This window comes from Astatotilapia calliptera, chromosome 12, assembly GCF_964374335.1.
Source record: "Astatotilapia calliptera chromosome 12, fAstCal68.1, whole genome shotgun sequence".
Classification (NCBI taxonomy): Eukaryota; Metazoa; Chordata; class Actinopteri; order Cichliformes; family Cichlidae; genus Astatotilapia; species Astatotilapia calliptera.
In genome coordinates, this window is record NC_137433.1 from 32,204,159 (window position 1) to 32,230,815 (window position 26,657).

The 26,657-nt window shown below is 39.1% G+C and overlaps 1 protein-coding gene across 1 annotated transcript in view; it reads right to left on the bottom strand.

Moving 5' to 3' along the window:
- Nucleotides 1–580: 580 nt before the first annotated feature.
- Nucleotides 581–26,657, bottom strand: part of rtn4r (reticulon 4 receptor) — a 46,004-nt gene continuing 19,927 nt past the window's right edge. The window contains exon 2 of the mRNA XM_026187261.2: nt 581–2,664. Within this exon, the coding sequence (XP_026043046.2) occupies nt 1,283–2,664 (1,382 nt within the window). The 3' untranslated portion in view covers nt 581–1,282. The remainder of the gene's footprint in view (nt 2,665–26,657) is intronic.

Consider the following 26,657-nt stretch of genomic DNA (forward strand, 5'->3'; position numbering starts at 1 on the left):
AACATCATCATACTACATGTGCCGCAATCATTAAAGACTTGTAGATATACTGCATGCATGTATGTTAGATTATCCACTGATTTGTGTGATTTTTCAGAAAATCGTAGTTACATGGACACACTGTGGAACAACGGGCGTAAAAATAAATTTCCATTGTAACTAATTTTTGAAAAAAAAATTTCTTCATCATTATGAGAGCAAAGTCAAAATAAACGGGCCCATTACCTGAAAGAAATAAAGTGAAAAAAGTCTGAAAACTATGTCACTCACAGGATAATTTTGCTGTTGCTCTAGCAGGTTCTCTTCGGACTGTGTGGAGCATCACAATGCTGAAACTTTGAAGAAGCTGAGCAAAAAACAACCACAACCTGGTTGAATAAAATTTTCAGTTGACTCTTTTTTTTTTCCTTTTTTTTTTTTTTGATAAGAATTGTACCCTTCCAACATCTATAATAAATAGAGAAAATCTTTCTTTTTTTTTTTCTCAAATGATAGCGTAAAACTTAGACTTCAGATCTAGAAAAATTGGATAGAAAGTAATTGTCCTCTATATTTAAAAGCACCACACAATAACAACATCTAAGAAATAAGAACTTTTATTCATAATATATTCATACTTGTACACAAGTAAAATAAAATGCATATCTATGGTTCCATTGCAATCTCCATGAACAAACTGATAGCATTGTTGTTGTTTTTTTGGTAAATGCTATCCATTATCCTTTCTGTCATGAAAATATAACTAAAATCAGGGGAGGCAAAACATTTTTTTTTTATAAACATAAAAAACCAAAACATTACCCAACAAATGCATGACTTTGAATAAATAATGGGGAGAGATTGTTTATCTTCATGAAACAGACCAAACATTCTTTGTGTGCTTTCTGTCTCTGATTTCCTGTACGAGTGTTCTTCTTCTTATGTTTTTTCGTCTTTTTTTTTTTTCGTCTTCCAGTGGTCTGTCTAAGCAGTAAAAGCTTTTGAGAGGGAAAGGGAGGAGTCTCCAAAGTGTAGCTTAGACACAGTACAGTTGAGTACATAGAGAACAAACAATTTTGGGCACCAATTCATTATTTACATTAGATCTGTAGTGTTCTGTAAAGGCATCCATTTTGTTAAATGTACTCTAACGTCTTCATTATTGTTTTTCCTCAGCAATGTTGGGTCAAAGTGACTCCTCTCCTTTTAGTCACTGCCAGCCTTAGATGCCACTGCATCTTCTGTATCATTGTCATGAGCATCAACATTCTTGAGTCCAGTGTTCTGAGGGAAAGCGGGAGTCCTAAGACATGGCTAGAGATATCCAGGTCATGGGAATGAAGAGAAAGTGCAGCACTTGCAAATTAGAACCCCGACCTTTGATGCAGTGGGTGTCTGATTTTGGCTTTTTGGAACACTTCTTTTTCTTTTTGTTTGATGCTGTGGATGATTCCAGGTTGTCTATAAGGTCAGGGTTTAAGTTTTCCAAAGACCTTTCCAGGGTGTTCGACAAGGTTCCTAGTGGTCCATCATTCTGCTTGTTTTGGGTCTCATTTTTTGTTCTTTCTGGATCCTTATATTTAGTTTTGGACATGTTCTCCTTTTCCTTAAGGGGGTTGTTAGTGATTTGGCGACTCTTTCCAGACAGGATAGAGGACTTGTCATTATCTCCAAGGCAACACCTGGGGATGGTGTCCCCCACAGGGCTTTCAGTGGAAAGGAATTTTCCAGACTGTGGCTTGGAGCTAAAGAGATTGGTCTGGATTTGAGGTGTTTCCACACATCCCTCCAAATCTTGGCTTTTCAGTCGTTTAAGGTCCTTTCCCGCCAGGAACTCGGGGACATTGCACTCCAACTCAGAGCTGGAACCTTTGAAACGTTTGAACCAGTCCCACAAGCTTCTGGCCCGACAATCACAAATCCACTGATTCCCATTTAAACGCAAATACTGGAGAGAAACCAGTGGGTCCATGGTCTCCCCTGTCAAGACGGTAAGATTGTTGAAGAACAAGAACAAGGATTTCAGCTTACCGAGGTCACTAAAAGCCCTGGGTTGGACATAAATAACCCGGTTTTGGTGTAGCAGCAGCCGGTCCAGATTGATTAACCCTCGAAACATGTTGTCTGTTACTATCTTGATCTTGTTATTGTGCAGGTGGAGATAGGTGAGGTTACCAAGATCCAGAAAAGTGTCATCATGCAGGGTTAGAATGTTATTGTCCTGCAGATAAAGGTACTGTAGAGAGAACATTCCTCGGAAAACCCCAACAGGGAGCTCTGACAGGCCACACCTGTGCAGGTGAAGGGTATGCAGCTTAGTTAAGCCCCGGAAGGCTGTTGGGCTGATGGTGCGGAGGTTGCTGTTGTCTCCAATGTCCAGTTCCTCCAGTTTTTCTAAGCCATAAAAGGCTCCAGCCTCAATGTAGCTGATGTTGTTGGAGTACAGCCAGAGAACAGTAAGATTATGGCAAGAACTGAAACTGGTGGAGCGTACCACCGTCAGCTTGTTGCTCTGGAGAAATATTCGTTGGCTCCGTGCTGGGATCTCAGTAGGGATGGAAAACAGTCCTTGTTGTTGGCAAGCCACAGTGGGCCTGGGTTCTCTGTAGCACACACACTTGGCAGGGCAGCTGTCAGTCTGAGGCACAAGGTTCAGCCACATCACCAGAAAAAGGAGTCGCCCCCCTAAGGAGACAGAAAATCATCAGTAGATTAGTAATTAACGTAGGCAGAAAGATTTACTAAAATAGGTAAAAACAAATGTCTCCAGGTCAGGTTGTAACATACAAAAACCCTTGAATCAATAAGTAGATTTCAATCACACAGCAAATGTAGAAACAAGCCTGATGCAGAGCAATGAAAATTGTGGCTGAAACAGTTGTGAAGTTTCTACTTGATAATGTTGTGTTTTGTGACAGGATGTTACTGTATAAGCAAAATAAGACTCCACCAGTTAATGTGACAGTGCACACCAGCAAATTACAAAACAGACAAATTCCAAAATATTTAATTGCATGAAGTATAATATTCAGCACATTACTACAGAAAACCTAATCCTCTTCGTAACAGAGATTCAGCATGAAATTCAACAGTCATGTTATTTGGATCTGGGGACACATTGCTTCCCTGATGACTCTGATGACTTAAAGACCTAAGCAGCTGAAGAAGTCTCATTTAAAACTGAGTGGGTGTGTTTTGTATGGAATTAGCTTGCTCTAATAGGGGGGGACACAACTAAAGATGTTTTGATCGTCTAGAAACTGACATTTAATGTGAAGATTGCAAAGAAGCTTTCATGCCAGGGATTGATGCCAAGGGCCATTGTGGAAATGGGCTACAGGACATATTATATGACACACCACGAGGTTTGTAAAAATCCATGTTTAAAGTAATGCATATTCATGACGCCACTGTTAGCATGAACTTGTTAAACACGACAATGACTGAAGTGGGCTCAATCATGTAAACAATGACTTTTGACATTATTTTGTTGTAGGAACAGCTGAGGTAAAAATAAAGTATCTATTGGGGCTGATATATCTTCACGTAGCGATAAAGGTGTCAAAGTGTCAGAGCATGTCTAGTATCATCATGTAATGGCAGGTACTCCTTTAAATCTCTGAATCCTCTTCAGCTCCTGTTCTTACTGAGGATTTCCAATCTCTGCTCTCATGCACATGTGAGGAATCCCAGGTTTGCAGGCATGACAGGTAGTGAGCCTCTGGAAAATGCATGAGCCTTAGTCAGCCCTCCCTCCAGCCTCACTCTCCCTCTTCTCATTCCCTTGCAATGTGTTGTGGTGCAGCTCATCTCTGGACCTTGTTAAACGGAGCTCTGGTGTGGCCTGACAGCAGCCCTCTGCTGCACTTTCCTTGCAATCTCCCTGCTCAGCCGTCAGACTGCCACCGGAAAGCTGTCAAGGCTTTCCACTCTTTCTGCATCGCAGCACTTTTCCCTCAGCACTGCCTAACAATAGCAATATTTTATCGCACGGCACGCTTCGTGTATCTCCTATGCCGTCTTCATTTTTTTCCCTCTCTCTGCTGTCTATTCATTAACAGGCTATTTCCACCCACGCATTGCATGTCAAAGCCTGGGCTCCTCAGCTCTCTGCATAATGTCTTGTCTTTGTTAGCATCTGTTGAAAGATAGCATATGCCACACAATGTCATGAACTCCAAAATGCATCTTCACTGGATCAGACCAATTACACTATAACCAGAAATCTGACAGTCATAGCATCCTGGCAGTTTTGTATTATGTTACACTTTCATAATCAAGTATTTGATGTCATAGTGTCAGACCTTTCACCTTTCACTCTACAGAGAGTCATACACAATAATCTGAAACGTTACATAAAAAAGTATGCTTTGGAGCTGTCCTGATGTTGTTGTTGAGTTCAAGTTGTGGAGTTGTTGACACAAAATACAACAAGGTTATGGTGAAAAATCCATTCCTTATCAGCTTCTGCCAGCTTTGGTTTCAACTCTTAATCTTCTACTATCTCTTTTGTCAAAACATGGCTCAGAGCACAGCTTTCCCGCTTTCATACCCTGCCAGTAGCCTCTTTTCTAAGAGCTATATTATTGCACAATAGCAACCTTCTAGTCTGTTTAGGCGCGGACAAACTTCTTTGTTTTCTCTTGAGAGACACCCGAGTCAAGTACATCATTTCACCTTCTCTCTCTCCAAGACCAGCACCTCTATTTACATTTTCATTATTGGGGTGATCCATGTATTCTACAAAAACTAGTCTTGCAGTGTCTGTTTCACTGGCTGCTATTCTGTAGGTGAAAGTATCACTTTATTCACCCATCTTTTTGAATGGCAGTCTTTAAAACCTGGACTGAAACGTACTAAGAAATGCAAAAAATATGTCAAGCTTTTTATTGTTTGAATTTCAGGATTGTGATAAAAGAAAAAACAAATCAATATTCTGAGAAAGTAAATCGTGAAAACAGTCAGTGTTGTAGATAAACAATATCAGCAGCCAACTCCCATCCAAAAATACTGGTATCAGTACCCTAGTAGTAGCTAGAGGATACAATACTGGAATGCAAAAACAGAGAGTTGTCAGCAAGAGAGGTATGAGTGGGTGCAGACTGCTTTGTTTACTTATTGTATGAGTGAGAAGTCACTTAGCCAGTCTTCTCACTCATTTTCATGTGCCTCTGGCATGTTTGGAGTTGGTGCTCCTTTGTCTTAAAATACAACATACATTTAAATGCTCTGGACCTTCCAAGGAACACAGAGGGCATACTGGGACAGCAAATTCAGAGTGCTTCAGATTCATCACGGTGGCTTTGCTTTGAAGGGCTGGGGATTGGGCGGGGACAGCTAACATGACAGTCTTATCCCCTTGGCCCAGAGTGAAAGTGATGTCTCTGTCAAAGATGAATCACAGTAGTTCTCCAGAGGGACCTCCTGGCCTCCTTCTGAAATTATACATTATTGTGTTTTGAAAGGTAAGAGAAGAAGAGAAGAAGAACTGCATATGAGAGCAATGGTCCCTGACTGAAAGGTCATGTATTCTCCATGAATCCCTCTTTGTATGCATATTTTTTTTATATCAATGTGAAGAGAAACTGTGGATGATACTACTAGACCTCTTTCCTAAAAATTATAGTAGGGTTATGTTCACATAAAATAAACTGCTTCCATAATCAAATAACTGATGTCATTAGAGTGGGATTAGAGTCAGAGGTTTCACCATTTACTCTGCAAAATGTACGCTGCTGATTTAAGAGTTTATATTATTGAATGCAGATTTTTTTCACGGATACATTTTCCCAATTAAATTCTCACTTCCAAATACATTGACAATGTTTGACAAACACGTTCTTGCTTTCGTACTGTATCTCTGTCTTAAGCCACATGGTAAAAATGATGAAGAAGCTTTAAAGATGTGGTTAATGTTGTGAAAGGGTGTATATATTAACCTGAACCATGATATTTTCCTAAATCTAACCAAGTAGTTTTGATGTCTGTGCCTAGTAAAACCCTGATCTGGGAGAAAGTTCAGCATTTTTACTGATGCCGCCACCATCCCCTTTTCTTCTGAATACAGAATTTGTCTGTCTTTATAATGGGAACCGCTACCTTTCTGGCAGAAAGTCATACTGCTGCAGGGAGAAAATATGTTACCCTTAAAAGGTAACTGAAAATGCAGTTTTGCTGTATGGAAACATATTTTTTAGGATACCGGGTTGATATGACAGTTGCATGAAGTCCAATTTTAGCAAAGCCTATGCAACTAGAAATGACAATCTGAGCTATAGAGTAATATAGGGCAATAACTTGAGGCACTGCCTACTCACAAATCACAAACAGAAAACTGTTATGAAAAGTGAAAACATAGATATGAAACTATATTGTACCACTAAGAAAACATTCCAAATTCATTATTTCTTTTTTAAAGACAAAACTACTTTGATGCTGTTTATGCGTTTATTTGTTTTCCCTCTGTCATTTAAAGTGTATCTTGACTTTTGGAACTCTACTGTATCAACTTTTTGTGTAAGTGTTATGACACCACGTCTTTCTGTGTTAATTTATCCTCAGGGGTTGACTATTTTTGCTCTGTGTTCCCTTCCTTCTGGTATTAATTACAAAGCAATATGACAGCTCTGTCTACTAAATTTCTTTCTTAAATACATTTGTTTGAGATTTATCATAAATGTTTGTAATCAACATATCTTTGCCCTTTATTTTATTGCCTTCCTCTTGTTATTCTTTTTTTCCAGGCAGCAAATCATTTATTTATGATTCGATAGACGCTATAACCATCTTAATCTTCTAACATGGCTAAAGCTGTGAAAGATTTTATTGTAACACAAATCATTATGATTTCCTGATAGCTGATACTGTTGTCATTGGCCCTTTCATATTCACATTCAATTTATTGCCATTTACCCCAGTGTATCATGGAATAAGTGGTTTCTGTTTTAATCTATTATTATTATTATTATTATTATTATTATTATTATTATTATCATCATCACTATTAACTATTTTACATAAATAACGTAACTTGACATGATTTGATAGTTTAAACCAATGTACAGCACACTGGTATGAATGTGAAGAACCTGAACAAACGTTTATATGAAGAAACTAATTACATTTCTCTCTGTAAAGCTTCTCTTTTTGTCTGTTTAAACTTTGGATACATTCTAAAACTTTCATTGCTGTAGAGATTTTTACAAAGTAATGCTTTAGGAAAAGCAAGAATTACAGGGTAGCCTATAGTCCCTCGGTCATGACAGAACCGGAGGATATTCCATTTAAGTTTGCTTTGAACCTTTTTTCCTTCATAAGCCTGTGAAAAGTTTTATTAAGGAGAAGAAATGGTCTTCACTTTCAAGAGCTTCACGGAATTGCAGAGGAATTGGTTGGAAGGGCATATTCATATGGAAAAAAGTTATGATCTGAAGTCCACATTGACCTTTTTAATGCTACTATAATCACTCTGTCACTGAAAGTATAGTTTTCAAAAGAGACACTTTTCATCTGTTACTCGATTTTCATTGGTGTTAGTCTTACTTGTAAGTCAAGTTCTTCACTTATATATTCCAAAAGTTTTTTTTTTTCACATAACCTGCAGTAAATAGTATAACATTTACTTTTAAAGTTTTGTAAAAGGCAATTTAGTATTTATTATTGAAAAACTTTTTCTTTCTTTCTGCATCCGGATGTGGACCTGTTTCAATTTCAACCAATCTCCCAGAAGAATGTCCACAAAAACTCAAAACAAATACACAAAGACAGATTTGTGCTTGTCCTTACAATATTGATGAACCAGATGCTATAATCTTAAATAAAGATGCACACATCAGATCAAACAGGTTATTTAGGGCACTATGGACCAGAGACTTCAGCTGGAGTCTCTCAGCTAACCATAGTGTTGCTGGGGCACCAGTGGCAGCTTTAGCAACCAGATGAGCACACAATTAGAAGACGAACATGGGGACAGATGAGGTCCTGTTTGACACACATCTGACACAGCACTTGCCCAAACAGATGGCTCATGAATAACTGAAGGAACCGGAGGTCGGCAGGCAGAGGAAAAAACTGAGCCAGCCAATGGTGTGTGTATGTAAAAAGGTGGGCCTGCATAGATTTGCATGCATATGCATTTACATACATTCTTTTATTGCCTGGAGAAATTTAAAATAAATGGCAATGCATCATGCACTGAATACTTCTGACTAAACCTAACTGTGGTAGACAAATAGGTGGTCATGTCAAACCACTGAGAAATGGCAGCAGTAACAAAAGGCAGTGGGCTGGCAAGATCCTGACAGTTAGAGACTGAGCTTGCAATCAGAGGGCCGTCGGATCGAATCCCTGCTTGACTGGCAAGCAAGTGGAAGGGAAAGTGGAGGTGAAGAGTTCTCCCTTTCAACAACTGCCATCAAATTACCATCGACCCTTCAATGATGCACTGACCTCATAGCTGCTCAAATTGTCACTCAACAGGATATCATTCGAGACTGTGTTAGGCTCAACATTTGCAAACTGTTAGCGCTGTATACCGCTGTGGAAGTAAATTGATAAATAAAAATACTCAACTAAAAATGTGCACACGTACTATAACAATAAATATTTTCAAGCATTTCTTTTTTACTTCTATTTTTATTTAATGCTTTTTTGTACTTCAAATGCCAAGAACATTTTACATATAACAAAACTATAACATCAGCTTATGCAACAAAATGTAATACTATAAGAGGGCATGACTTAATGTTTCCTTGAGAGCCATAAAAACATTATTCAGTTCTTTTTAAGCAGTGCTGTGTTCAATTGCAGATAAATACTGAATAGTCAATGACATGTTCAATTGGTGGCATGTCCCCTAGTATATGATGGATAATTCTTGCATCAGTGATTGTGCAACTCTACAGTGCTTCTGCAACTATCAGTCAGTTTATCTACTAAATGGTACTGCCTTTTCTTCCAAGTTGCATTAATGATAGCTAAGATAGAGTTAGATATGCTTGAATGCCACTAAAATGAAATATTTGTGAAGTGGTGGCAAAGTGCCATTGGATTAAGGGGCAGAAATGGCATATTCCTCACAACTCTATTGTATGTTGGCAGCAAACCAAGTGGCCTTCAGTGCTTCTACAACTCACTATGAAATGTTCCATCGAAGGCGTTAGGAGTCAAGTCTACCCGTGAGGTTTTGCAGAATGGCTCAAATTCAGCTTTATACCCACCCCCACATGTCACAGACATGGACAATTTTCTTGTGTGAAACCATGCAAAATGCGTAATTCAAGTAATGTTAACTGAAAATAATGCTAGCAGTGTGCGTGTTTGTGTGTGTGTGGTGGGGTTGGCTTTGGGGGACTCAAGGAGTTCAGATGCACTCCTTGAGCCACAGAAGACCAAAAATTCAGAATGGCCTACTTTAGGGTTTGTGCCATGCAGACTGCCAGTAGTGCAGTTTTTTGCTTAACAGAGTGTATGAGGCTTTACCTTATCTGCACATAGCTGGAAAGAAAATAAATGAGGGTAGCAGCTACAGTACATGCCCCATGTGCCTAGATGTTGTTTTGCTCTGAGCTAGACTTTAGCGCAGGTGTTAACAACATTTACAATGCATTCTTTTTGGGGGGTTTAAACAGAGCAGACATGAAGGACCTGAGAGGATTAATGTGAAAATCCTTTCTGCAATGAAATTCAAAACAATGGTTAAACAACAGTTTAGAGCCAAACTAATAAAACAATGAGTGCAGTGTTTGTTTAATTGCATTTGTCAGTAATTTTTAATATTTTTTTATCATTAATGGGTGTTAGGTTAGGCTACTCTTAAATGCATCTAATCATGAATAGATGGATGGATGTTTCCTAAGGTTTGCCACTATGATTTAGAAAGTACTTTGCATGGTCCAAACTGTGTTTGTTTTGATTTTTGTATTTAATTGTTTGCAATGTAACCAGTTCTATTTATTGAGTCATAGATGTTTCACATTAAATAAGTTATGTTGTTTCCAGAGTGTCTATTGTGGACGCACATCATGTTGAATGCAATAAAATATTTACCACTCCAAAAAAACAAGTCATGGTCCTGCATGTGTAAGTTGATGGAGACTGCTACAATCACATTTAATGTATTGCCGTGGCATGAAAATAACGTATCACTAGTAATATTGTTCTCAATTATTTGAAAAGGATAACAGCCCATGCAAACGAAAGCTTCAGATAATGACACCATCACACATTAAGTGTTAAAAACAAAAAGTTTCTGCTCTGCTCTGAAAGTGTCAAAGCAGTGACAGCCCCCACAGGCGACCCTATATATTGCTGCATCTAAAGATGATGAAACACAGTTTGGTCGAGCTGAGAACATGCGGTAATAAGTGGTTGCACAGCTTGATGTCATTGTAGCCTGTCTTTGCTGTGGGCAAATTTGAGCTTTCAAAGAATAGTATACTGTGTTTAGCAGGGCTGGAAGTAAAGTGGGTGCAAACATTAACCACTCAACATTTTTCTGATGGCTTCATTACTACAAAATTCCTATGTTTGGCAGATGCCCTCTTATACAAGCAATGATTGTGCTTGTTGAAGAGAAACAAGCTCTAGATAAATTGTTGCATTTGTGTGAGTTACAATTGGGGGGAAATGCACCAAACAAGCGCTTAATCTTTGCCCAGTCTAGACAAAACAAACGTCATTCTGTGAGTAATCCATGTAGTTGTTTGGGAGAATTGCTTTGAAGAAATGAGTAGCTGTAGGGAAAACTAGCAAGGAATTCAGAATTCCTACCACCTTGTTGTTTTTGTTCTTGAGACAGGCGCTCAACTTAACCTTGCAAAACCCTTGCATCAATGATCGAAAAATTGCAAGCATATACATTAGTCACTCTGAGGTAATTCATTGGTGGGTGTACAGCAGAGACTGGTATTTTCAGTTGGCAGATTTCTCATTCATGTGAAAATGCAATGAATGACACAGGTATTTCAATGCCTAGGGGTGATAGGTAGAGAAAATGAGGCTGAAAATACTTCTGAAGACAAACCATTATTGACACCCCTTTTTACTGCCATAATGTGTTATCTAACCTTCTTCAGTCTTCTCCACTTTTGCAATATTGCACTCTGCTATACTGGCCTGCTGACTATGCAGGCTGGTTGCAAATGTGTCCTCTTCAATCACCTCGCACTGAAACTAGGAAAGAAGAAAGGCCCGTGTAGGAGCCATTTTTGGGTTGATACCTTATGTATGCTGCTAGAGGTCACCTTTTGGGTTTTTTGGTATGGTGTGTTTATGTGTAGGTATTTAAGGTAGACACATGTAATTAACACCAGGTGTTTTTGTTTGGGAGGAAGCAAACTGTTTGTAACTGCTGCGCTGTTATGTTAAAATGGTGTTGGAATAAAGATTCTAAAGGTCAAGATAAGTACAGCTGGAGTTATTGGGCTGTACCAGTGATATCGCATCACCCCCGCCAACAAACACCTCAGTGGCTTCAAGCGTAGGCTTATCCTCTACAGCCTGCTTGAACTACAGACCATCTCACACTGGTCGCAACACCTGTCAAGATGTTGATATTTCACAATCCATTAGTCATCACTACATTGCAACATCATTACATGACTAATCAGTACGAATTCCTCAGACATCTAAATACCAATCAAAGAACTTTGTGATAGTTCCCCATCACACTAGTTGTCTCCAGGACTAGATCTCCCTATTAAGACATACACAAATGCGCAGAAGATTTGAGCAAACAATTGCTAGTAACCACATGTAAAATGTGTTTTTAGCAGATTAAAAAAGTTAATCACAACAGTGATATGTCAGGCACTCAAGCTGAAATGGTACACTGTCCTGCCCCCTTTACATGTGTACTAGTATTTTGAGTTCTGGGTTCTGGTTTCTTATTTGGTAATTTCAGATTGTTTTCATTATTGCTGATGTCCGAATAATGTTAGTTTAAGTTTTGATTTCCCATGATGCCAATTCCATGGATATTACAGTACTTTGAGTTTTTTCTTGTTACTTTAAAAATCTGTTTACTGCCTCTGTGTTCTTTTGTATCATGTTTAATGTGTGCTCTTTGAGCTCTATCTTTATTACTTCATTTTCTATTTGGTTTCATTGTGGGTGGCAAATGGGGTGGCTGTAGCTCAGGTGGCAGAGCGGATCAACCACTAACCAGAAGGTCGGTGGTTCGATCTGCTCCAGTGGCTGCTCCAGTCTGCATGCCAAATATCCTTGGGCAAGATACTAAGCCCATGTTGCTCTCCGATGCATCCATCGGAGTGTGAATGTGTATGAATGTTAGATACTTAGCACTTAAGCTTAGAAGTGCTTGTGCTATTCTTTGTCTTTTTTGGTTACTGTTAATTTCATGTTTTGTTAAGTCTTTTTGGTACTTTTGTCAGCTACTAAAAAATGCTTTGCTTTTTGTTACATGTGCCCTACACTCCACTAGTGGTGACATAATTAAACTGAAAACTATCGATATCTAATGAAAACATTTGTCTATAAACAGCTGATTTACTTCACTTCATTCATTTTGAGGCAGGGGTATCTTCTAGTCTCATCTGTTAGAGATGCTTTACTGAAGCCTCAGAAATGGTACTGGAGGCAGAGTTCTAGATTTTGAAGTAATATAAATCATTTTTGTATAACAATGTGAAGAATTTCTTGTTGTTATGCTCCCAGAGAATATGATTACTGAGTTTTGATTTTGTTTTCCCCCTTCGAGCCTTTTTTTTCCTCGGCAAATTCAAATAGTTTGTCTGCAAGTTATCTGTTTTTTGTTAAGTTTCACTTCTCTCATCAGCAATGTTTTTAGTCACAGTAGGCGGCTCTAGGAACATGGTAGAGCATTTAGCAGCTTAAGAGACAGATTTTTCCCTTAGGCGCTGGTGAAGAGCAAAAGGCAGATAAAAGGAGAATAATAACTGGAGCAGTCAATAGATAGCCAGGCAAATAATTTGCGAATAAGTTGAAGTCACACAAATGACTGCTAATGTTGTTGTTGAATATGTACAAATGTATTTTTAACAGCATGTTTACAATATCATCATTAGGTTTTCAATACATTAGTCTTTTTCATAAATTGTTTCCACTATGTTATAAAAATGAATGAATGCTTTTGTGTTTTAATATTTATTTTTTTATCAGTCATTATTCAAACACAGGGCAAACACAGAAGGACAAATACCTGCTCTCAGATCCACGCCTACAGCCAATTTAGAGTCACCAAATAAGCTGACAGCAGGTCCCTAGAACTGTGAGAGGAAAGCCACACGCAGGTACAGAACATGAAAAACCTACACAGGGCCCCAGCTGACCAGCATGTTTGAACCACAGCACAACAGTACGATTCAAAACAGTGTAAGTCGGGTGGTGTTGTTTTTCTCAGTAAAATCACAGACTGCTCAACAGACAAAATGATAGAGCTCGCTGTGATATCTGTCATACAGCGCAGCAGTTATCAAGCTGTCATCTGGCAACAAATTGTTTAGCTATATGACACACAAGAAAGTATACCTTTGAAAGAGATGAAAAGGCAATCATGCGGAATGTAAGATCCATGCCTTCTTAAAAAAGGTATGACATTTTAATAACATTTTAATGACATTTAATTGCCCTCTAGGAAAAGGAAATCAATGAGATCCCAAGAGGAAGAAGATGAATATGGGAGTTCCAGAAAATAAGATGAGGGGGGAAGCTAATGTCCAGTTTGCTGCATGATATAAAACACTGGGTTTGTGTAATTGTATGTAGGCATGTAATATTTATACTATTGACTCATACCGTAATGTCAGCAGGTTAACTGATTCCAATCATTTACAGCAGATCCAATCACTGCATGTGTTCTTTTAGGGTAGGAATTATGTATCCATTATCTCATGCACTTATTCTTTAGCTTGTTTTATTCCCTCTGTATGACTCATCAGACACACAGTAAAGGAACTACAGAGATGTCTGATGAGTCATAAGAAATCACAGGAAAATGAAAATGATGAAATACAAAAATTTTGTGGAAGACTGCAAGCATTAACTAATTCTGTCCAGCTTCCTTGTAGATCCATCTATTTTGGATGTGTAGGCAGCCCTGGAGGCATGTTGACCTGAAAAAGACAAACCTCTCCCTTCCTTTCATCTTCTGAGTCAGTTCCTGCAAGCAAATGTATTACGGCCAATATCATGAGGCCTACTTCTGCTGTTCTGCCCTGAAACAACAGCAGTGTTCTTAGCAATGTTTTGCACCTATCACATTGGATTTTTACCGGCCATTCTTTCAAAAATAGTGTTGTCAGAGGAATGCGCTGGAATCTAGTTGCGTAATGAAAACTATTGAAAACCCGGTAAATAATTGTGGAGGCAGCAATACTGTCTGTGAGCAGATGTAGGTGGATTTTGACATTTGTGAGGTATAGGATCTCATATCTTCCCCTGCCTCCGCATACATCTGATTCATTCTTCATCCTAGACCTTCCACTTAAACCCAAAGCATGTGAAAACTGGAGGTTTGAAGCAGAATTTGGCCAGCATCCGTCGATTCACCACTGACAGTATGTGCTGAGGCAAAGCAGATGGTAGAAAACTCACTGTGCTTAAAAGAAAAATGACAACCGCTGGCAATTTACTTGAAAATGGAATACAAATGGAGTGGAGTTGCAGGCCTTTATGAAAATAAGAGGTGAATAATAAAACCACATTTGTTTGCATATGAACAGAATGACTTAAAAGGGGCATTCTCTAATAAATTCTTAGTGTTTCATTTCAAAGTGAATATTTTGCTTGTGAGAATGCAAAATAGACAGAAAGGATAAGTAAGCCTTTCAAACTTTCTGATGTAAATGTCATAACACAAAACACCGAGTTAGCCATCTTATTGTTCTGAAACAGAGCAGATATTTGTTGATTCTAGGATCTCAACTTCTGCAAAGGCCTTCATCTAGAATCTTCTTTAGTTTCAATGAGTAGGAAAGAATGGGATACTGGGCCTTTCCTACAGATATTTTTTAGGGACATGTTTTCCTAACCTCGACCCCTAAAAACAAAAAGAAATGGCTGAAGCCTGGTTCGTTTAATAAGCGCACTTCACAGAGCGTCTTAAAGCAAGCACTCGCTCCTTTGGAATAATGAAAGGGGAAAGAGATGTGCATTATTTACCACCCGCCTCAGTACCGCCGCACCCTGCGTAGACAAAGTGGCCTAGTGCAGGAAAATGGATTTTCCTGCAGGGGAGCTCAGATAAGAAATATACGGGGAAGGAAGAACAGAAAACAAAAAAAGGGGTGAAAACAGAGAGACATTAGCCAAACCCAGAATCAGTTAAATTTCTTCACATCAACCTGTCTACTATCTCCACCTCATCCTCCCTGTTGGCCTGATAAGGGCAGTTCTTTACATCAGAGGCCTCCACGGATCAGTAACCTTTTTTACTGAAAAGGTCGAGCATTGGCCCAAAGCTCAGTTCATGCTGGGAAGTCATCATCCCTGCTCTTTATCTCCCAGGTGAGGGATGATCCAAGGCTGAGTGCCATGTCAGAATGCCCCCAATACGCCCTCTAACCTCTTCAATTCCTGGGCTGCTCCCAGAGATAGAGAGAGGAAGTGTAAACTTGGTTATATGCGCACAAGTTTGCATCACATCACACTATCCAATAAGACCAGACTGGCAGACCACTAGTGGCTCAGTGATGCTGCAGTGTCCGAGCAATGGGTTGGTCAGCCTACACCCCTCCCTTCTGAACAAAACAGTCACGAGTTGAGAAGAGGGGATAAACACACCAGCATATGGCGGCCACCTGAAACCTTAGCTTGCCTCCCAGAATCCAAAAACCTAAAGCAATTTGCACACATCACTTAACCGGATTCCAACACAGGTGTGTATGTGTGTGTATCTGTTTATATGAAATTGCATCCAAGTATTTGTGTGTATTGTTGTTGCTGTCACAGTTCCAAAATAACTGTAACACTGTAAATGATGCGCTGGCGCAATTTGCGTGTCACTGTAGTGTGGGATGACCCAACTGACAAGACTTCCTGCTTTGCTGCCTGGGTAATGAGTCATTCCAGCCCTGGAGAAAAACAATCTGGTATTTTTAAACTGCATCCTTCAGCTGTTCCTTTCTCCCTCGAGCTCCATCTTGTAAGCTCTCAGTGGCTTGTAATACGAATGCCATTTGTAGTTCTTGTGCTAATGGGCCTGATATGTCTGAATAATAGAAATGCATTGCAGACCTTTTAATGGTACTCTTGGTTCATCCATGCCCCAACAATTCTGATTTAATGCTCTACACAATGCAGCAAAATGTGAGATTACCATTTAATCAGTAGTCCAGTGCTATTAGCGTTTTTTCAGGTTATAACACTCCAGCGTTTAGAATGTTAAAAGCGAGGCAAACACTATGTGTTACATAAATTTTAGAAAGTATGCTAGTCTCAGTTTTAGAATCACACAGCACCGAAATATAAGAATATGAGTTTGAGGGAGCTGTTGGATAAAATAAAAGTGAGTTGGCCAATACGTCCCAAAATTAAACAGTGCACAAATATTTTGATTAGAATTAACTGATCTACCACTGCAAGAATACTACGAATGTTGAGTGTCTTTGAACGTAGCTGGTAAATTACTTTAGAAGTTGATTTTAGTGAGAAAAATGTTCATATTGTGTTATATTATGTGCCTGTTTTGTTGTGTTGAGATTTATCTGACTAATTGCATCACATTGTAAGTTTAGTAGGTTCAATTTGTATATATGCAAAACTCAAAAGCCACCTCAATCCCAGGTCTGTGTTTGTCTTATATAATCTCACACCATATAGCTTAACAGCTGACGCCTGCAAATTTACTTTAGTTTTTTGAGTCACTTCACCAAAGATGACAAACAATTATTAGTAAGTTGCTGCAAAACTCACTAAATACAACATGTTATCTTTACGGGAATTTGATGTGTGTGAAAATGAATTTCTTATGATCCGTGCGTTTTAAGGAGCTTGGAAATAAAAGCAACTGGACTAGTTTCTTCAAGATGTTTCACCTCCCTATCTGAGAAGCTTCTTCAGTTCTAAGTCTAAATGGTGGAGAGGCCCAGGTATTTAAGCCCTAGTGGGAGTTGTTGCTTAAGAGGGTCGTTGACCCACTATTGATCATGTGGCTTACCACATGAGCCAAGGTGTGAAAAAGAGTGTGGGTCATTATTAGCAGGGGTTTGGGGTGAAACCATTGTGAGACCGTGCCTCACCCTATCATGCGACTTGTTGAGATCAAGATGTGATAATGATGTACAAAAATGCACAGATACTTTAGCACAGTGTTTGTTATATCTTTTTATGTGTGTTGAAAGGCAGGAATATGAACTGCAGATGACTATAATTTACATACTGCATTCTTGCTTGTCATAGTCAAGGGTCACGAAAATGTTACAAAGTGCTGCCAGTGGTTCTTGGGCCACACTTTGAGAACTGTGGCTCTAAGTTGTTCTTTTGGCATTTCCACATCCCAGAATCTACTCCTAAGAAGCCATCAAGTCTCTTAAGTTAATCCTCGTTTCTATTTAACATTCTTTGATTGTTTGTGTTTACATACACGGCTTCTGTTCATGTTATGCAATTGTATTAGCTGGTAGTTTAGCATGCTGTTCACATATGCATGCTGCTGAACATGTGGCCCTGTTATAAAAACAAGAAGGAAAAAGAGAAAGACAGACGGCGTTGGACAAAATACCGCTTGATCCCCCCTCATCTGAAAACCTCTAAAGTCGACTCTCCTACTGACTGCATTCTGCTTAGAGGAGCGCGGTGCCACATTACCTGAGCAGCCATCGCCTGACAGCAGGGATTTCAATCATTGTGCTTGGCTCATATCTGTATTTCCTCCTTCACCACCTCCCCCACATTCCCAATGCAGCCACCTGCCACTGTCATGCTAATTTACTAGTGCACACTGATGTGAGCACTCATGTTTTAGGGCTTTCTCATAGACACCATCATTGGCTGGCAATTAAAGTTTTGTGTAATTTAAAAAAGGAAATACGAATAGAAACAAGAACAACTTTGCACTCTCCTGAGGAAAATTTGACATGACAATGGAAGATGGTTATGCACATTTTCCAAAGAACATAATAGCTTTGAAACAAGTATGACAGAGAACAAAGAAAAGTACTGTAACTACATTCATCTTCACAGGTAGGCAGCGCATTTCTCCAGGGCATCTATAAATAGCAGCTGTGCAGCAACTGCAGTGGTTAACAATAGATTATGTTTGCGCTTTCACTTCTGCTGCAACTAAGGTAAATGACCTCCAGTGAAGCAGAGTAAACAGGAAAATAGATGCTCTGTGTTTTTTCTAAGAAAGAAATTATGAGATTGCCATTAGTCTGGCAAAATGCAAGAGCGCTGCAATGAATTGAACATATAAACACAAATCAACAAATCTTAATGTGTCAATGTTGGTTCTACGATTTTACACAAACTCAACTTAACCAAAATGCTAATCTTCATACACATTTACAACTTTCACAAAGCGGTTGGGGCTTTTAAAAACAAAGCACCATGGACTTTCAGAGCTCACTGGGAGCTTATGCAGTTTCCACATATCCATGTGAATAATAATAATAATAATAACAACTTTATTTATAAAGCGCTTTCAAACAAAGTGCTGTGCAACTATTTAAAACTAAAAAGATAAAAATAATAATAAAAGCGATACATAGCAATACAGGTAAAAGACACAATACAAGTTAAAAACAGTAAAAATTTAAAATCTAAAAGCCATAGAATTAAGACTTGTAAGATAAGGTGAACAAATGTGTCTTCAGCTTAGTTTTAAAAACTTCCACAGAGCATGCCTGCCTAACATCTTGAGGGAGGTTGTTCCACAGAAACGGGGCACGAAAAGAAAAAGCACGCTCTCCAGTTGTCTTTTTTCTGGCTCTAGGAACCTATAGAAGGCCAGAGTCCTGAGATTGGAGAGCACGGGATGGAACGTAAAGATGTAAAAGGTCGGAGAGGTATGAAGGTGCCAATCCGTTTAAAGCCTTGTAGGTGAGCAGCAGGACCTTAAAATCTGCTCGAACCTGACAAGGTAGCCAATGCAGAGATCTCAGAACAGGGCTAATGTGCTCAAATTTCCCAGTTCTTGTTAAAATGCGAGCAGCTGTATTTTGCACCATCTGTAGACCTCTAAAACTTTTCTTTGGTAGCCCAGAAAGAAGAGCATTACAATGTGAACATGACATGCTATGTGTGATTAATGCTATTACTGTCTATGCCAAGATAAGAGCTCAATTAGCTGTGTGGGCAAGGACCTTGACTCTATCTCCAATGACTAATCCCATGGTTTTAGTTATGATTAGCGAAAGCAGAGTTTTAATCTTTGCTTCACAGTGCCTGGCACTAGCCCAGACACAACTGATTTTTTTTTTTTGTAAAAACGCACTCTGCGGTGAGTGACACGGTTTCAGCTGGCCTGACCATTTGTACGATAGGGCCTACAGGTTACATCACCCAATCCTGCCAATCACTGCCATTTGTGTGCTTTGGTAATATCAGTGGCAACAATCATTAGCAGGAAATGAATTAATCTGCCTTGGTAGTATTAAGGAAGTGCTGCTTCCTGAGAGTTACCATCCATACTAAACCCACTCATCCTCCCAGAGGGGAGTCCTGCATACGTGATTGAACTGGTGCTGGTTTCCTGTAAATGTATTTCTTGGTACAGCAGTATTGTCAAGGGAGATCATCTGAAGTATATAATCTCTAAAGAACTTTGGAATTGTCAAATAACTATAGATCCAACATTACTTTAGCACAAAGAAATTCCCAAGCCTCTCTTGAGTTTTCATCGGATGTTCAGCTCTTTAAGATTTCACTCAAAGACTTAAAAAATGTTGCTGTTTGATGTTTATAGACATATAAATATTTCTTAATACAATAAATAGGATAAACAAGTTAAAAAGCCTGCACTGTAAAGGAACCAAAAGAGAAAGTTGTATATAGCATATAATAAAGTGGTAATGTTTTTGTTTTTTTGTTGTTTTTTTTCAAATATGACACTGTGTAGAAGAAATTTGTGCAGCAAAACCCATTTTGCACAATGATGCACTTTGTAGAACTCACCCTCTGCAGGGGAAAACGTAGCACACCATCTGTTCCCCAATCCCTGGCAACAAACAAGAGACAGACCAACACAGCAGACAGACCAGCAGACACAGGCGGCCACCACTCCTGCATTAGCAAAGAATTGTGGGAAACAGGGAGGCTACTGCACAAATGCAGGGCAGCTAAACAGGGGATGAAAGCAGTCATCAGCTGTTAGAATTTGATCAGGAGGCCTGAGCTGACACTGCACATCAAGGAATGATGGAAATTGAGGCAGACACTGCAAAGGAGCTGCAGTGCAATAAGAGAGACTCTTCATAGCAAAGGAGCAGGAGAAAGGAAGCCAGTGGGATGTGGCAGGAGATGAGGGAGAGAACGAAAGATTGTAACCACTATGCAACGGAAAAGACCAAAGACAGACTATCCAAGCAGAGGAGAATAAGGGGGGAAACGCTAGAATGTCTGAAGACGCAGCCAGCAACAACAGAGATTTGACATTGCGTGTGGTCACACAGAAAGAAAGAGAGAAGGAAAGATTTGGGAATGCAATTCATTTTTAATCCAACATGCCAGACGTTCGAACAATGTCCCTCAATCAGAATACTAAGTGACGAACGTTAGTTTTGGATTAAGATTAATGTGGCTGGCTCACCACACACAAACCCACAAACAAACACACAAACAAACGTTCACGGGCTGTCACAAGCTTATTCTTCTGTGAAGCAAACACGTACGTGGTGCACACACACACAACATGAGGTGTTAAAGGATGGAAGAGAAAAGAAGAGACTCAAATGCCTAAATATGCTCTGGACATGTGAGAAAGGCTTAAGCTTGCCCCCTAGTGTTCATTCCACTCCCTTATGACATCCGAACAACACACTGGAAAGTATTAGAAAATTACAGCAAGATATTCGGTTTCTTAAACCCAATTAAAATACAATCTAAAAATATTCCTTTATTATTATTAATTTGTTTTAACAGATATTGTTTCAAGATGCTTATTTAACAAAGAAACATTCTTTTGTTTCGATTACTGTTTTGTGCCTTTTTCTTTCTTGGTTCAAGATGTACTGTAGTGGCAGCCACTGGAATTGTCTGCATATATGCATGCAGGCACACATGCCGTTACAATTCGACTCCAAGGTTCTGGATATTTTCTGTAACTGGATTTATGCATGTTAATAAATAATAAAGCTGTCTGTAATCAAAGCCATGAAGAAACTATGTGCGAAAGTGGGGAAAAAAAGGCTAAATATGGTGAGAAGTAGACAGTTTCATGACTAATGGTGTATACGCTTGTGGATCGACATCAAAGTCAGCACTACATTAATAGAAAGATTCATTATTTGAAAGATAAAAAAAGAATGCAATCCATTAATGAGACCTTCTTCCGCTCGTCTTTCGAAATTCTCCATTTTGTATTGCCAGCAGCAGATTTGATTTAATAAGGTGCAATGATTCAACACTGAAATGCCAACACCAAGAAAGAAAACACACAAAACCATTCACACTGAACATGCTCCGACTACAGAAATGACATACTGTTGTTTAATAAAAACAAAATTAGATTGAGACACTGTAAGATTAATGTGACTCAACTACCATAAAACACTACATTAGAAATCACTGAAATATAATTGAACAAAATAGGCATCATATAACATATCAGCACAGCGCTGTGATAATCTCTAGCACGGATACAATTCTGCATTGCTCTTTGCCTCACTTCCTTACCTTGTTGCTCCTGTCACTTGTTTCAGAATGTCATAATTCTTCTGATTATTAATACATATGCCTTTGGGCCTAAATGGTGCAATCTTATTGTTATGTTACTCTGTGGTGTTTTTAATAGTTCTTCTTCCTTTTTCTCCCAAGGCTCTGCAGTCTGTGAATAAATACACTGGAAACTCTGACTGTTTATACTGGCTTCCAATCAAAACTCTTGTTTCACGAGGGCCAATTCTTGGTTTATGGCAGGAAACACCTACATGCAATAACAGCCTGTGTTAAAACAAGCTGCTTATTCCGGTTGTATAATTTCACAATTCAAATTCTACGATTCAGAGTTGTGTTAGGTTAAATGCCAAAATAAAAGAGATTATTTAAAATGACAAGAAAAGCAGTGCCACGAATACAGGAAGGAATGTGAGATCTCTTTATAGTAACGGAAATACAAACCAAATGCTTTGGTAGCACATTGTAGCAAAATTCTTAATCAAGCCTGATCAAAAGTTGCTGATTGCTGCCTTGCTCCTTCAAGTTTTAGTCTTTTTGTTATCGAAGTATTTTCTGCATCACTTACTGGAATAAACTGGTTGTCTCAACTATAACTGTTTCACACTGTACGTGATACAAAAGGGAGAGAAAGCCACCAAAAGAAAAAAATGATACTCATATTAAAAAGCACTGCATTTAATGATTTTTCCACATTATTCCCTCTGTTTTTTTTTCTTTTCTTTTCTTTCCACTTGAGAGCTTGCGCCAGCCTAGAGATGGTTGGTTGACACAGAGCTGAACATGCAGGTTATGACTTATTTTCTGTACAACAGACGAGGCTGACCAGGATCTTATACGGACAAGATAAGCACCTGCCCTTTATAAGCGAAGTGGGCTATTACATGGGTTTGTACAATTTCCTCTGTAGAGGCCACTCTCTGATACAGCCGACAGAGCTTAAGAGTGAAAATGCAAAGCCATCACCTTATTGCAAGGAAAGAGAGACTTTGTGGATTACAGTTTTAATTTTTTTTTTCCTAAACTGAAGCACAAAGCAAGGATAAGCAAACAACAGCAGGAAATCCTCTTGTATATTTAAATGTAATATCAGGCCTGTTTGTGTTTGAAATAGCTTCTACTTTGGCTTTTTCATATGTGCATAGAAGAAGAAAGCAATTTCTATAAGAAGCTTGCTGTTCAGTGTAAGCTGACCAAGATATATTTTGCAGCAGAAAAGAGCCAAAAAGAAAAGAAGATGCCACATCAAAAGCAAATATCAGTGCAATCTTGTCACCTTAGCTAATGCTATTATTCAAACGCTAGTATCTCTTTTTCTGTCAGTGGTCTTGTACAGAGCACAGGACTATTTCTTATGGTTTCTACCTTATCCTCAAGACTATGTTCTCTTACAAAGAGAACTTATCTGATGGGACATTACACTTAAATCAACGCTTTTAAGATCAGGGTTGAGGTCACCATTTGGATTCTGGTCTTTAAAAGAGTAAGACTAGACACACTCTGACACACTGAAGTCGATAAAGTATCTACTCATCAGCAGCGTGTGACAGTCTGAGAGATGAGACCACATCAATCATTTGAACTCGAATAGCCATTGTCCCTCCGTGGCTCAGATGAAACAGAGCAGAGACTGGCGGCTTCTTAAATAGGCACCAATGGAGCTAAGTGGAGAACATATCCATCTGTCTTATTTGAGGAGGTCAAGAGGTGTTAATGTTTGGGTTTTCCATTGCTACTGAAAACCAAAAATCAGCTGAATTCTGCCATTAACTCTTTTATTTCAGTTGGTTTTTTTTTTTTCACTTATAAAAACCAATATCTGCTCATACCTTTGGGAAACAAATGTCACGTAGATGCCTGAATAATAAATGAAAGTAACAAAAGATCAGTTCACTTACCCCATCTCTGGGAACAGAACTATTGCTTTCCCTTTTTTAAATCATGGCTTCTACAGTTGGTTAAAAAAAAAAGAAAAGAAAGGGGGGAAAAAGCATGTGTGATGAACCCAAACCAGCTCTGGCAGTGAGCTCCCCAGGGCAGCATCATTGCAGGCAAGCAGCAGCTGTTGCGTTCTTGCACCTGTTGACTACGCATGTCAACCAAATCTGAATATGTGCCTGTGAGTGACGTAAAAGCCTGTCTTATGATGTTGGGAAACTCTGGAACTGTGTTGGTGGTGTGAACATATTTAGCCTGAGATATCATGCCATCTTCTGACTTACTTTCTTTTTCAGGGCCATATTTTGACATTTTCTATCCAACATCAAACCAAATAGTTAAGTACTGCCATTTGGATTCTGCTTGTTTTCCCCAAATAAGTCAAGTTAAATTTTGTCACACTGTAATCATTTCAAAAATACCATCCTTCTTTCACAGGCTGGATTTCTTTCTACAAAGCATTTTAATATGAAAGTTACAAGTAAACATAGTACAGTACTGCTGTTTTACTCAGTGCTTTAATGGGATGAGATGATGAGATGAGATAGCCTTTATTTGTCAGTTGCAGGTCTTTTGCCCCCAACCGAGATGACAGAACTTGCCGCCCGTACATACAATACACAAACATCACATTGGGGAGACAGGTCAAGCTAGGTAGCAAGGAAAAAAAAACATCGAAATGTGTAACACAGAAGGATAATACAGGAATGCACAGATATCAACACACCATAGCACAATAAACACGGACAGGCAACATGGGGAAGTGTTCCAGTGTGTACATCTGATCTGGGAGCGCTGCAATCTTCGACTGCGCCTCCAGCTGACCCGATGTCCACATCAGAGGGGAGGTAAGCGTTGGAGGTGGCGTTGGATCCGGGGTAGGGAGGGTGATGCGTCAGTGAGTGCTTATCAGTATCAGTATATGTATGTGTGTGCGTGTCCATAGTTCAGCTGAGACGGTGTCCTTTGCCCTGCCAGGCTGAGTAAACAGTCTTCCAGCCAACCCAGGTGGCCTTGCATGGAATGGGAAGGAACAGACTCAACACAGTCGTTATCAGGGAGTTTTTGTTCGGCTCCAGCCTTGAGCCCACAGCTGGAGCCGAAGGGGTAGCCGGATTATGATGGTAATTTTTCTTTTGCAACAACTCATGAGAATTTCAAAGCTGTTCTTTAACACTCTGACACTGGTCTCTCAATCTCCCGTTGGAGAACCCCGAGCTTTCCCATGATGTTATCAAACTTGCGTTCCGTGGTATTGTCATTCTTTTGCTCAGAGAGCCGATTCTGAGACCTCACAGTGAGCTGTTCTACGATGTAATCCAACTTTCGCTCAAAGGTGTTATTTTGAGCAGGCCTCTCCTTGATGTAACCCAATATACATTCAGAGGTGTTATTCTGAGTATTCACAGCAGCTGTAAGCATCTCCAAGGTCTTAACCATGCTGCTTTCAATGAGCCCGTTCTGAGAAGTCGTGCCTCGTCCCATCGTTTCAATCCCAGCGGGCAGCCTTGGGGGGGGGGGGGGGGGTTGAACAGCCGGTTCCGCTGTCTTAATTCTCCGATAAGCCAGGGCCAAGCCAGCTCCGATCAGCAAGAACCCTGTTATCATGGTTCCGAATAGGTAGATATCTTCAGCGTCCTCGATCGACAGTCCCGCCAGGCACACGATCCTCTGCCACCCGTCCATCGTGTATCCGGCAGGGAAAGTACCTCCAGGGCACTCTCAGACTTCTCGTTGAGAAAAGGGTGTCAATAGCATTCAGAGACCAGTTGATCAAATCCATAATTCTCTTTAGGTTTTAGAAACAGACTGTGAGAGAGTGTTCCAGGGAGAAGTAATACAAATAACACGAGACTAGACAAGGACATAAGCAGGGAAGATAAGGGAGAGGAGAAAAAGTGCGTCCGCCTCCTCTGAGAGCCAAGAGAATACTTAATACTTAATGGGACTCCTCATCAGTGAGTCCTGAAAGGTGTGTCAAAAAGAAGTGAATCTTCTGAACATAAAGGTGCATTCCACTAATTTTGCTTTTACTAGAGCGTATTAGTCATTAGAACGCAATATAACAAATCATATACACTGAAGAATCGCTAAAGAAAGTGAAAGTAACTGATTGTTAACGAGGCAAATTATTAAATGTTACTGTTATCTTGTCTATGGAATTTGTGTGTATGCTTAACAATTTGATGTTGATTATCCTCCAGATGGGCATTTGATACCAAATTGAGAAACGACTCAGCGTGTCCAAACAGTTGAACTGGATTTGCTCCAAACTCTAAGGAAAACTGACAAATGTTGTCATCGGGATTATTTCTAGTTGGCTTTCAAAATACATTTGTTACAGGCTGAATTTGAGTAATTAGAAACATATGAACCATTATGAGCAATGGCACACTAATTATAAACAAATTTTTGAAGAGTCTACATCTTTCCTTAATAACAGAACTATATTTATATAGTTCAGCTTTTACCTGTTAATCGCCAAAAAGGACACCGTGGGCTCTACAAAAGTGTATATATTTTTTTTATTCATTTTGTCTGTTTAAAAAACAAAATTATGAAATAAAAAAATATGAATTACAAAATTATTATTATATGTATTAACATGTTACTATTAAAGATCGATGGCCAAAACTGCAGTTTATATAATAATATCATATAGAATGGCATCGACAGCTGAAAACAACTTTTTTATTTAAAACTTAAACAGCTATAAAAAGCGATAGGCTACAGCTATAGTGCTAGGTTAGAAGTTCCTTACTGTATATTTTACGTTTGCCAATTCTAGTGGGGGTTTTTTCAAGGTTTTTACTCTAAATATTGTGATGGGTGTTTTTGTTTTTGTTTTTGTTTTTGACCGAAATATTATAATATTGCTCTATTATCTATTATCCATTTTGGATTGGGGAAGAGTTCTTGTCTCAAGT